This window comes from Cynocephalus volans, chromosome 6 (genome assembly GCF_027409185.1).
Source record: "Cynocephalus volans isolate mCynVol1 chromosome 6, mCynVol1.pri, whole genome shotgun sequence".
Classification (NCBI taxonomy): Eukaryota; Metazoa; Chordata; class Mammalia; order Dermoptera; family Cynocephalidae; genus Cynocephalus; species Cynocephalus volans.
Genome location: NC_084465.1, coordinates 93545574 through 93559547, shown reverse-complemented (window position 1 = coordinate 93559547; position 13974 = coordinate 93545574). Strand labels below are relative to the sequence as shown.

At 42.6% G+C, this 13974-nt stretch overlaps 1 protein-coding gene across 1 annotated transcript; it reads left to right on the top strand.

Annotated features, from left to right (window-relative positions):
* Nucleotides 1-3016: 3016 nt before the first annotated feature.
* NEUROD6 (neuronal differentiation 6) lies at nt 3017-4030 on the top strand. Its single transcript, XM_063101386.1, has one exon. The coding sequence runs from the start codon at nt 3017-3019 to the stop codon at nt 4028-4030; it is 1014 nt and encodes a 337-aa protein (XP_062957456.1).
* The last annotated feature ends 9944 nt before the right edge of the window (nt 4031-13974 follow it).

Below are 13974 nucleotides of genomic sequence, written 5' to 3'. Positions count from 1 at the left end.
AATTTGGAACCAAAGTGCATTAAAGCAGCAGAATTCTAAACCTTTCAAAAATGGGATTTATAAGGGGAATGCTAACACAGATTCAATAGTTACAGCTCTGCCAGGGATTACTTTAATACCAAAAGCATACTCTCTCACTTTATAGAAAGAGATTACTCGGTTGTCAAACAACGAAGGTTGTGTTTATTTTTAAACTCTTATTTATTTATTTTTTAAATGCACCTTTTACTTTACTGCCAGTCAATCTTGAAATAAAATATCTCTTCTGAGGGTGGGGGGCAGAGGCAGGAGAGTGGAGAGAAGGAGAGGAAGGTGGAGTTTGCCACTGGCCTGGCAGTTCATTTGATCTGTAAGGCTTTGCCGGCTTTGCTTAACTGTTTCTACTCTGCCTTTGTTAAGAAACCAAAAGAGGGGTGAGGGGGAGATTAATAGGAAACTCACCTGATAGGGAAAAACAATTGGATACTGATATAAGCACAAGAGGATATTTAAATTGATATTGGTCTAGAGAAAAGAAAAAAATATGAGGAAAAGATTTTTAGGAGAAAGAAAAAAATCTGAAAGCTCCAAAAAACAGGAAAGCTATTTTTTAATTAAAATACTCTGCAAAATGCCAGCAAGAGAAAGACAAAAAACTAAGAAATAATTTTTATGTTTATTGTGTCTGAAATGAAATGAGAAGGAACAAGCAAGTTAACACTGGGAAGAGACAGGTGACAATAAAAGATCGAAGTTAGTGACCCTTGGTAGAGGACATAAGTAAGTAGTCTGAAATCTTTAACGATGGACTTGCAGTGTCTCTGCATTACATAGAATCTCTCTGAAAAGTTGTTGAAAGATGCCGGCAAGAGTAGGAAGGGGAACAGTTAAAGATGTCTTTCACAGACCCCAGATGGAAAAACTGCTCCTTTATTCCAAATTTCTAAGAAGCACAGAAGTCTTACATGTTAATAAGAGAACACACAGACACACACCCATAAGTTACATGCTATGAAACAAAACAAGGAAATAAGGAGACCTTTGTTGCCCCCATTTGCTTACACACATCTTAGATTGGTTAAGCATCTTAAGACCAGTTTCCAGTTCCTTTTCACATCTTTATTTCCCTGGGTACCCAGGAGCACAAATGGGATGGTGATCTTTACAAAACAACATCAACAACAACAACAAAAACCTCTCACTCACACAAAAGCCCACCTTGTAAATGAATGGAATATTAACGACTACCTAATAGTTGCACCGTTGGCAGGGCGAAACTGAACACTAACACAGCTATTTCTACAGATTGCCAGTGAATCCGAAGCAGCTCGAGGAGAAACGCACCTACTGTATGTGAAATGCTGGTGCAGATTTTTTTTCCTATCAGTCTAACCTTCTGTGTTGATGCATGAATGCTGGTACCCACTTACAGGGATGCCAGATGATCAGTGCAGAATGAAGGTCCCAAGAGAGAGGATCACATGGCTCTCTCTGCCCTGTGACGTCACTAGCAGATGGCATGGGTACCAGCTCTGGCAGTTGGCATCAATGTCACTTTTTAGAGATCAATGAGATAGTGCAGATATACACAGATCTAGAGACTCCAGGAGACGATGCGACACTCAGCCTGAAAAGATTTGGAAGACCCAAAATGAAAACTGATTATTGAATGAAATTAAAACCTAAGGTAATATAAATAAAGATATACTTCAATTGATGTTGGCTTTGCATGCAAGTATTTAAAGATACAGTGTCACTGTCTTATAGTATTTATATGCTCTTTGCCATCTATAACGTCTTATAGTATTTCATTCTTATGATGTAATTATCACATACTTTCACTGCTATTATGTAACACTGCAAGTATGTGGACATTACTAAGAGTGTGTGTGTGTGTGTGTGTGTGTGTGTGTGTGTGTGTGTGTGTGTGTGTGTGTGTGTGTGTTGAGGGGGCTGGAGATTGTTAAATTGAAAAGTCTGTGTTTTAATGTGCCTATTTGTTTGAAGACTTTAGATGAAAATACTTGCTGCTTCACCAAACAAAAATCAAAAATGCATTTGAAACACAAATTATTTTCCCCTTTCATTCGGGATTCTGGACACACGTGCACAATTGCAGTCAGAATCCTTGGACCGTTCCTGTCAGATATTAGCTAGAGGGAGACTTCTGTGGCTTGTAGAACAAAAACAGTACGAGAGTGTTTTTTTTTTTGTCCAGGATAATTTGAATGGCAGTAAAGAGACAATTACATTGGGTAAAAATTTAAATGTAAAGCAGTCTCAACATTCTCTTTGATTAAAAAAAAAATTGCTGGAGATTTTTATTTTTTCATTTACTTGTAGAGTTTACTCCAAATTAGCTTAATCCCCTTTTCTTTTTAAAGGCTGGAAAAATAGTGCTTTTTTACACAATTCTTTACTGATCAGAAAGAAATCAGTTTAAAAATTGACTCTGATAATCCTTTCTTTTAATTTGTATATTCCAACAGCCACTTATCTAAATTTACAGTTGCATGATACAGCAAATAAAGTTAAAGTTTATTTTTTTTTCTAAAAAATTCCCCACAAATTTGTCAGCTAATGAAGAGATATTACTTTTCATTTTGAAAATTGGTTTCTCTTTGCATTTTATACTCAGGGGAATTGGAATTAATGAAATTCTGCATTGCTATATCATGTTTTACATTTGCTTGAATTCCACAATCCTTTTTGTGTACTAAAATCCAGTTTAAAATCAAAAAGAAATGGAGATAGATGTGGTATTATAATAAATGCTTCATGTTTTATTTTCTTTTGATAATTTGCCTGTATAAATTAATTCTATTGCATGCATCAATGTTTTTATAATTACTAATCTGCACAAACTCAAAAATTACATTTAATGTAAAAAAAATTAGTCCTGGAATCAGTCTTTTTCACATGTTCTTGTAGCCTTATGATTAAGTCACAAATATGTTTTAAGTGTATAAACTTTAAAAATGAAAACACTTTAAATATTGTGCTGGCATTTTTTCAGGTAATTTAAGATTAGAGAACCATGTTAACACTACCGTTTGATGAGTCTGTTGTAATGCCAGAATCCCAGATGTGCAGAAAGTTTTCTAGAGAATGTGAGGACCAGAAGCAAATTAAGAAACCAGAGAGCTTTTCCAAACAGATTATCCTTCGAGGAAAGAGCATCAAAAGGGCCCCTGGAGAAGAAACCGAGAAGGAGGAAGAGGAGGAAGACAGGGACGACGAAGATGAAAATGGGTTGCCCAGAAGGAGAGGTCTTAGGAAAAAAAAGACGACCAAGCTCCGATTGGAAAGGGTCAAGTTCAGGAGACAGGAAGCTAATGCGAGAGAGAGGAACAGGATGCACGGCCTCAACGACGCTCTGGACAATTTAAGAAAAGTGGTCCCCTGTTATTCTAAAACCCAAAAACTGTCCAAAATAGAAACTTTACGACTGGCCAAAAACTACATCTGGGCACTTTCTGAAATTCTGAGAATCGGCAAGAGACCAGATCTGCTTACATTCGTCCAAAACTTATGCAAAGGTCTTTCCCAGCCAACGACAAACTTGGTGGCAGGCTGCTTGCAGCTCAACGCCAGAAGTTTCCTGATGGGTCAGGGTGGGGAGGCCGCACACCACACAAGGTCACCCTACTCTACCTTCTACCCCCCCTACCACAGCCCTGAGCTCACCACTCCCCCAGGGCATGGGACTCTTGATAATTCCAAGTCCATGAAACCCTACAATTATTGCAGTGCGTATGAATCCTTCTATGAAAGTACTTCCCCTGAGTGTGCCAGCCCTCAGTTTGAAGGTCCCTTAAGTCCTCCCCCAATTAACTATAATGGGATATTTTCCCTGAAGCAAGAAGAAACCTTGGACTATGGCAAAAATTACAATTACGGCATGCATTACTGTGCAGTGCCACCCAGGGGTCCCCTTGGGCAGGGTGCCATGTTCAGGTTGCCCACCGACAGCCACTTCCCTTACGACTTACATCTGCGCAGCCAATCTCTCACCATGCAAGATGAATTAAATGCAGTTTTTCATAATTAATGAAAATGAAAATAAACAGTGGTCATTCACCTCCCCCGTCTAATTAAGACAAAGCAGATGCTTGTGGGCTGAGTAATTGGCACAACTCTATCTAAGGTGTTTACTAGTTTCTGAAGTGTGTTTCAACTATTGTGAGAATTTTCTATGTAATAATAAATCTCTTTTCGTATGAGAACTTCTTTTCCTTTCTTTTTGTCTGTAAAGCACTGTGATTCTGTTTCTACTGGAAGGATTGTTTTCTTGTTTTATTTTCTTTTAAATTCACTTAATTTGTTTGAACAAGGTGTTTAAGAATATACTGTTGAATAAAGACGTGCACACAGCATAACTCAATGTCTATTTCAGTTGTACAGTAATCATAAAATGCATGTTATGAAAATCAGAGTAAAAATGATGTGTTTATAATTATTAGGAATTATATATTATGTATCTCTGAAAAACTGAAATTTTAAAATATCGAGAACATCACTGAGCTGGCAATGGTATTGGAAGATGCATTTGAGGATGTGCACCAATATAAAGACCTATGCAATTTTCTTTGTATTAAGGACGAATCTAAACGCATTCAATTGGTAACTATTCCTCTTCAAGTATTTGCAGATGGGGCAACATGATATTTGGGTAGGTGGTGTCATAATTTTGGAACAATTATTTCAACCATAAAGCAAAAATTTTCAGCACTTGTTTTGTATTGTTCAGAAATTATCTGTACAGGTTTGTTATCACAATGTATGATTGTGTTTTTCCACCCTACATTTTTAAAGCAATTAAACATAGATATTTCCACTCGTAAAGAATATCTATTAGCTGTGATATTTTTGCATGATACTTATCATTTCCTGGTACACAGCTGCTTTCTGTCTCCAACACTCTCCCCTTCCCATTTCAGAAATATTTCTGGATTACAAAACCGTACCAGCTAAAACAAATTTCTTAAACAAAATGGCCAAAGCGCTCACAAATTTATTTTCAAATATCTTAAATGAAAGAAGAGGAGCCCTCGAGGGTTAAACATCCTGGGGAAACAATGATAAATCCTAGTAACCTTCAACTCGAGCCTAAATTCGGTGGCAAATTTCCAGGAAACACCGGAGTGGGTGTTAAAGATGGAAGGTTTTACTCGCGCCCTTCAAATAAGTCTGGCCGATTAGAGGCTAAATTCTGCGTGATTAAAAGTTTCCTGACAAAAGGCCACCAAAAACTTACTTTAATAGTGCCTGGGGAGCTACCCTTTTAACCAGGGTTGAGTCCCCTCTAGAATTAAAGGCGAGGTGGCAGTGACCTCGCTCAAGATGCCCTCTGGCGCGGGGGAGAAGGGGACAGCCGCGCAGGCTGGCGAGGGCTGCAGGCGACGCGCGCGATGGTGGCAGGACGGCGGGGCGGCAGGGGGAGGACGCAGGCGGCGCGGCGCCCCCGCGGCGGCCCCCCGGGCCGAGGTTGCACCGGCCGCGTCCCGCCCGCAGTGGGCGCCCTGGGGACCCGGGGGCCGCGCCCACGCCGGCCTCGCCCGCCCGGGAAGGGGAAGGGGCTGCGCCGCGTGCGGAGCGGCCGAGCGCACCGCAGCGCGCGGACTCCGGAGACCCGGCCCGGAGAGGGGGGACGCGGAGGTAGCACCAGCTCCATCCGCCCAAGTGCTACCCAGGGCTGACCCTGTTCCTCCCCTACCACGTCTGGCGGGACTTCGTGAGCCAGGGGCTGCGAGGTCTGCGCCCCATTCCCGGAGGGCAGCGTCGCCCTGGCCCTCAGCGCCCCCGGCTCTAAGCCCCGGGGACTTCGGTGCGCACGACAGCCGCAGCCGAGGGGCAAAGGTGCCGCGCAGCTGCTGCGCGGGACTGGTGAACGCGCCCCTCTCAGCGCGGCGTTAACACCTGTTCACGCAAATCCCCTGAGGGCAGGGGAAGGAAGCCCGGGAAAGAAGAGGAATTGTTCCCTCCCGGGGTGGAGTGAAGTTTGCCCAAGGTGGAGAGCCTGCTGTCCCCTCTTTCTGTCTTGGGCACAGGAGTGACTGGCGCTTGCTTCTTCCCATATGCGCACAAAACCTGCTCTCCCTGGGACTGTGTCCAGCACCGCCCGCCTCTTTAAGGCCCCCTAGACACTCAGAGCCTGGCCACTGCTCACTCCCTCGGAGCAAACAACAAGAAAGTGAGGAAGCATCTGGAAATAAAATTATCTGGCTTCTTTTTTCTTTCTTTTTCTTCTCTCTCTTTTTTAAGGCAGTCCTGTTTAGTCACTAGCAGAAATAGGTGTGCTCTCCCCCAGTCCTTGCTCCAAAGTGACCGGCTGCCCCACTGAGAAAAGCTCAGAATCTTGTTGGGTCAGACAGTTTTCGAAAACCACACACTTTCCAGGGTCACAAATTTATGTTGGAACGAGAAATTGCAACAGGAGATGTATTCTCCCGTCTCCCTTCTGGCAATGTGGGAGCGCTCGGAAGAAAGCAGCTGGCTGAATGTCTGGGGAAGAAGCAGACGTTCTGGAGAAGCTCTGATCTCAGAGTTTTGTTCAAAGCAAAAGAGTAGGGTTTTCAGGCACAGACCCCAGAGAGAGAATATGAAATGTCTTCAGTAGTTTGAATGTGTAAATCCAATGCATGCTCCCTCCTTCAGTGACTGATGCTATTGGGGATCCTGTGCTGTGTGCGTAGGGTATGTTGTGCGGATCTCTGTGGCTTAATCATCCTCCAGCTCCCCCGTGATGAACTCTGGCATGGGAGTCACACAGCCAGCCCCTTTACACCTCACCAATGGCTCTATGTCAGTTTTCTTCCAAAGCAGGGCTTTTCTGTTCCCTGACAACTGCAATACTGAGAAATCATATGACTTGTTCGCTCATATTCCAACATCGCAGATGCCATGCACTGCAAAATCTGACTTTTTAAGATATCACTCCAATAAAAAGGCAAGTAGTATAGTATAAAGAGCATAGTTTAGGGCCAGGAAGACACAGAGTCAGCAAGGTTTGGGTGAGAGTCCTTGCCCTTTTCCTGACCTCATACTTCCCTCACCTCCCAGCATGAAAGAGCCTTCTCTCCTCTGAACCCTTGTAGTAATTACTGTCTTTCAAAGTGATCAGGCACCTCTTTATCTGAGCTGAATTATATGAATCTTATATTTACCTTCTCACAAGTTTGTCCTTTTTCCTTTATCAGGATTAAATAAAGGTGTATTTGGAGGTGGCATCAACATGGACAACCTGGGCATGGAGAATGTAACTGAGAAGAGACACAGGCAGCAACAAGAATGGGAGATGGAACCGGCAAACAAACAACAAAGTAAAGATGGATTTTTCTCTTCTATAAAAGAAGTCATGGTAGGTGGTCCAGCACCGGTATGGTTATTACAGGGGCACCAGAGGCCTAGGCTTCTTCCATCTTTCTACTGTACTATCCTTAGTCTGAGGCTTCCATTCTTGAAGTCATCTCACAGCCCAAAGTGGCTGCTGGAATTCTAGCCATTGTGTCCTTATTCCAAATAATAAGAGGAAAAGAAGATGGCAAAAAGGCATCCCACCCACCTGATCAGAACCTGTTTAGAGAATATTTATAGAAGCCCCTCACGGTGACTTCTACTTACACCTCACTAACCACCTCTAGATTTAAGAGAAGCTGGAAAATATATCCTTTTTAATGGAGCACATTGCTAGCTGGAATAAAATCAGTTCTTTTCAGGGAATAAAAAGGAGAGAAAGTGGATGTTGGTTAGGCATTCAGCTATGCCCCAAACTCTGCCGTCCACCCAATTTCTTCCTCCCCTCTCTGGGACCTACTACTTTTCACAAGCATTCTCTTTCTGTTTCTACTCTCTTTTCACTTTGACCACATGCACTGTGATACAAAATGGTCTCTTAGGCTTCCCCAGTTTGTGGATTTGAGGTAAGGCTTGTCCTCAAGTCTAGTCCCTCTTTCCCCTGCAGAATGCATGACCTCAGGCCTCTCGTTGTCTGTGTTTTGAAGGCATGAAAAGAGACGGTTGCGTCTCCCACTCCTCTTCCTGTCTGTGCCTCTTCTCAATTATATTCTCCATGCCCAAGCTGTCCACATTGATGCCACCTCCAGTGAAACATCATGGGGCTAATGTTCTAGCCCAGCAGCCCACCTGGTGGCACCGTCCCACCTTTGGGCATTTGTGACCCCCACTGAAGTTGCTCTCTCTCTCTCATCACCTGTCTCTGGGTCTCTGACCTATAAGGAAAGGCATGTTCTTATTTGGGAGAGCAGCCAGAGTGCTCGAGCTCCTGCTGATAAGGGTCTCTTGCTTTAACCATCCAGGCCTCTTGGCCCTGGGGCACTCAGCCGAAGTAAGCAGAGGGCTCAGGGGAGGCTCGAGCATCGCCCTGTGCTGTATGCAAAGCTACCGCTGCTTGTTCACTCAGGCCCTGCTCTGAGTTGGCCTCCCTGCATCTAGTACTTTCCCTATTGATGGTGTATCCTCCCTCTCCCATGGGTGCCCCTATTTCTTAACCGGGCTCCAAATGGAAACCAAATTAGAGCAAAGTTCAAGTTCTTCCCTTGAGCAGCTATGTACCAAGGGCATAGGAAAGGCAGGTTCTCTAACACGATGCTCTAACTGGGGCGAAGACCCAACTAGGTATATACAAGACTTCTATTCCAAATTGGAAAACCAAATTTTCCAAGAAAACCAAGACTTCGGAGTACTTTAGAAAGATCAATTTCACGTGGGAAATGGGCTGGAACAGGGGAAATTATGTGGAGATCAGAATATTGGTTTAGTGTGAAGTGAGGAGGGGAAATCAACAGAACCTGGAGGCCAACTTGAAAGGGAAAGGAACAGGAAAAATATTTAATATCATTTATTTCTACTAAGTACTTTTTATATTCACAATCTCATTTAATCAAAGAAGGTTCAGAAAGTTTACTCAAAAGAAACTACCAGAATGTTCTGGAAAGGGCTGGCAGGAGTCAAAGGGCTGGCAAAAGTCTTGGAAAACCAAGACTTCCATTCCAAATTGGAAAACCAAAATTTCCATTCCAAATTGGGAGCCAACTAAATAGCTGTGGAAGATCACCCGAGGGCATAAAGTCTGAGGACCCAGCTTCATCCAGCTATGCCCATTAGTTCTGTGCCTGTGGGCAAGTGACTTGACTGTCAGTTCTCGGTTTCCAGTAAAATAAAGATCGTAAGAAACAACATGTTACTGGAGTCCAATGACTATTCTTCAGTCCTCTTCTCTTTGCTGTCTCTGGCTGTCCCCTCCCTCCCAAGCTATTGTGGGCTCCTTACACTCTCTCACCTCTCCTTGTGTCTTCTCACAGTGCTTTTTCCTTTTTCGCCTTCCCTCAGCACTCACCTACTGCACTTCTCTCCCTTGTCCTAAATACCCTCCTTCCCCTTCTCCTGTCCCCTCTACATGAGGACTGCCAGAGCTTCAGCCCACCCAATATGTTCACTTGGATAACCCAGTGACCCCTAAATCTCACCATGTTTATAATGAAGCCCTCCCCAAAACACTGCTCCCTCCTGCTAGCCCTTCCAGAACATTCCTGCAGTTTCTTTTGAGTAAACTCTTTGAGCCTTCTTTGATTGAGATTGTGAATATAAAAAGCACTTAGTAGAAATAAATGATATTAAATATTTCTCCTATACCCTTCCCTTTCAAATTGGCCTCCAGGTTCTGTTGATATCCCCTCCTCACTTCACGCCAGACCAATATCCTGATCTTCACATAATTTCCCCTGCTCCAGCTTTCCTCCCTCCAGCCCATTTCCCAACGTGAAATTAATCTTCCTAAAATGCTCCAACACACTAGTCCCTTAGAGTATCACCTTTATGGTTCTCATTTCCTATCTGATAAATGATAAAATGCATTTTAATTTTTCATTTATCTAAATCCTCCTTATTACAGCTAAAAAACAACTGCTGATATCATATAACTCTTACAAATTTACAGAACACTTTTCATGTATTCATCTTATTTAGTTCTAAGAACATCATCATGAGGTAATAGTTCTTATGATCCGTTTTTACCAGGAACTGAGAATCAGCAAGGTCATGTCACTTGCTCACAGGCACAGAGCTAATGGACACAGCAGGACAGAGCTGGGTCCTCAGACTTTCACCCTCTAGCAAAATTCCAGAGCCTCTTAGTTGGCACCAAAGTCCTATGTATGGGATCTCTTTTGTAACCCCAAATCCATATCAATAATTGTGTTAGTATATTTCTTTTGATTATAACAGAATACCTGAAACTGGGTAATTTATAAAGAAATAGAATTTATTTTTTACAGTTTCAGAGGCTGGGAAGTCCAAAGTCCAGGGAATACATCCCATGAGGGCTTTGTTGGTGGATGGTGACTCTTCACAGCAATGCAGGGTGTCACATGGTGGATGGCTTGAGCTAGAGAGAGAGCTCCTCATGCACTGTCCTATTAAAACTTCATCAGAACCATGCCCATGACCACCATTAAACCATCAGTGGATCAATTCATTCATTATGGCATGGTCCTCACAATCTAATCAACTCTTCAAGGCACCACCTTTAAATTACCATAATAGGATTTCCCACCCTCTTAACACTGCCACAGTGGGGATAAAGTTCTACTACATGAACGCTGGGGAGACAAATATATCCAAACTATATCAACGATCAGTAGTTTTTATCTACTCTATTTAAAGCAGCAGTATGCTGCTTTCAAATGATATCTTAGGAGTTAGTGTACACATGAAGACATCTCAGCTCCTGGTGAAGAGAGGTGTGAAGGGCCAGGAACCAAGATCCCCGCCCCCCCTGCCCCAGCTCCTGAGATGTCTCTGTGGAGCAAGGTCAGACAGCTTCTGTTCTACAGGAACATGACACTGGGGTGAACCTGTTTACTGTGCATCTGTCTACCTTTGTTTCTTGCTCTGCTTCACCTGCTAGAGATGTCCTCACTTCCCTTCTCCAACTTTTCAGATTCACACGTGTTTCAATGCCACCTCCTACAGGAAGCCTCCCAGATTCCTCTAGTCTGTAATGGCCCCGTTTTGCTCTAAAACCACACAGCCCTATTGTTTCAACCACATAGTTGTCAACTAAATTTTCACTGCCTAAATTATATAGTATTTAAAATCTTATTTAGGTCATGTATTACCATTTAACGTATAGATATGATTAAATTCTACACTCCTTGAGGGCAGGGTCAATGTTCAACCCTCTTCGTGTCACTGCAGTGGATGCACTCATTAAATTCTTGATTCACTGATTGCAATTAGGGATATAAGCTCTGATTTTATTACAGACTAGCCCCAATTCAAAGGCAAAGCAGCACAAACTTTTTACAACAGGAACTAACATTGAGCAACCCCTGTAAGGTTCAGATTTTTCACCTTTAAAGTGAGAATGACACGTTTGTTGTAGGGATTTTGTGAAGATTAAATACAACCATTTATGAAAAGCACTTAGCTCACTTCCTGGCTCAAAGTAAGCAAGCAATTGATGAGACCAGCTACTATTTCTATTATTAATGAGGTATGCACACATTAACTCCTGCTAAATCTGAAGAATATGAACAACAGTATTTTTCAATTTGCAAGTTAAATCCAGGTAGCATGTTGTGAAGTCTAGTGGTTGTAATCAATATATTTTTAGTAGCATAAAAATTAGAGTTTCTTACAAATACTAAAAGTACTAGTTCGTCTGAAACTTTGCTTCAGATACACACCTGCTCACACACAGGCACACATGCACGTGCACACACACATAGTAATATTATCTCAAATATCAAAAAAGTTGGAAGGCCACTGATCTGGAGGATATCTGTGATGGAATAAATGTATAAAAAGACCAGAGAGCTCAGACCCTGCATCATCTGAGCCCACACTTCAGAACCGTATTGTATCTTATATCAGACCCCATCATACCATAGAGGTGAGAATTCTTGGGAGAATCCCCTAGCTGATCACCTCCCAAAAGGGAAGACTTTTGCAATGCTGCAGGAATTACTAAGATACCAAGTCAGGGACTTTATTTCTTTTTTCTTTTCAGAGTTTGAAAATGGCAGTACTGTCATAAAAACTCTGAGGAGAAGATGGTAAAGAACCAGGATCCTTTCGATGTTGGGAAGGAAAAGAGAAGCCCCATAAATTCAGAGACCATACATTGGATTATAAAGTAAGAACAATGACAACAAAAAAGGCTTGAAGTATTCATCGGAATTGCCTGTGAGAATCCACATCAAGGCCTAGATTCACGAAGTCAGGACTGCCAAGTTTACTGGGCATCAGAGTCACCCAGGGAACTTTTTTGGAATACCAGATCTCAGGCTGCACTTCCACCTACAAGATCACTCAGCTCCTTCATGAGATGATCCGCATACATTTCTGGAATGCCAACATCAGATATATTTCATATCACTGAACAATGAACACAGTTAGGAGTGACAGATAAAGCCTAGTGAAAGGAAACCTACAGGATCTGAAGCCAGATCTCACCACCTGTCAGTTCTCAGCAAGACAGGCAGCTGGATGCAGACCATGAACTTGAATAGGAGAAGGAGGAATTCCAAGTGCCGATTAGTATTTGTGACAAGAAGAAAGAAAGAATGAAGTCACAATGTGAGCCACGTGAGCCTTTGTGGAGCATCAGTGGTCAAGTAATGTCATAGCTGTGTGAGATGCCTAGACATAATGTCTTTTCTTTCCAACCCTGGAGGAGTTGGTGCTGTAGTGTAAAAGCTGGATATACATGTGGAAGACCCTGGGATCTGCCATTAGAGAACAATGATTCCCCCACCATTTTGGCACTCTTCCTGGTTCAATTTTGAAAAATGCCTACTCTCAAATCCCCCTTGCTGAACACACCATAATTTCTTTTCAAAATATAAGTGAAGTTAATGAGTCATGAGAGATTTTTATGTTTGTGTGTGAGACATGACTTGAGATAACAGGGGACATCCTGGTGGATCGTGAGCTGGGACTGTCACTCCTCGTTTGTGAAGGAGGAATCAGACTTACTGTAACCCTGGGAGTATCAAACACGGTCAGCCTCTTGGCAGTGTCCTGAAGGCAGTACCCAGTACCATGGAATAGCAGTTAGGGTTGTGCGCTTGCCATAATGACAAAAATGGTCTTTTTGTGTATTCTACAAGATCCTCTCCCAGGCTTAGAATATGAAAGGGATATCCTCCAGCAAATTTTAAAAATCGTATTCTCTACTGCATCTAGAGAATTGAAAATGAGACCCTTCAGTCCACACTGGATGGTTATGCAAGGAGATCCCCTGTTGCATCAAAGAAGATCTAGACAGGAATGCAGACTGGTCAGCACCCTCTGGGGAACTGGAATTGTAGGCAAACAAGAAAATAATCTCACTTTCCTGCTTGGATATTTCAGGGCTCTATAGCCATATATTTCAATTAGTTTGTGACTCAGTGGCCATGAAGAGAGGGGTAGAAACATTATCAACCTTCTTTATAAAAAACTAGAGCAATGCTTAGGCAATTGCTTCATGCCTTCAATTAAACATCAGAATAATGCGTATTAAAAAATGCCTCCACATTTTTCTGTCTCAAGAAGGAGAGGAAAGTGTAGGATTCGATGAGAGGAGTTGTTCATTCATTCATCTTTTATTTATTGAGTCCCCACTCTGATGAGTTCTTTTCTGCTCTAGGCAGTAAGGATGCAGGGAAGGAGGAGGAAGAGACAAGCTCCTGTTCTCATGGAGCATTGAGGGTAGTGAGGGTGTCTGTGTGTCTTTCCACCCAGTCGACATGCTACTCATGACACCTTGCACCACGTGCTTTGCAAGGTTTGGGAGTAGGGTGGACTCAGTGGTGAGCAGGATAGATGTGGTCCCTGTTTTCTCAGAACCTGAATAATCAAGGCCAAAAGTGCATCCATTCATTTGACACATATCTACGACTAAACTACAACTTTCAGACACTGTACTTGGTTTGGAGGATATAAAAATGAAAAAGATATAACTCCTATTCTCCAAGAACAGGGAGCATA

Coding starts and splice junctions, on each gene's coding strand:
- NEUROD6 (XM_063101386.1), top strand. CDS start 3,017: ATGTTAACACTACCGTTTGATGAGTCTGTTGTAATGCCAGAATCCCAG.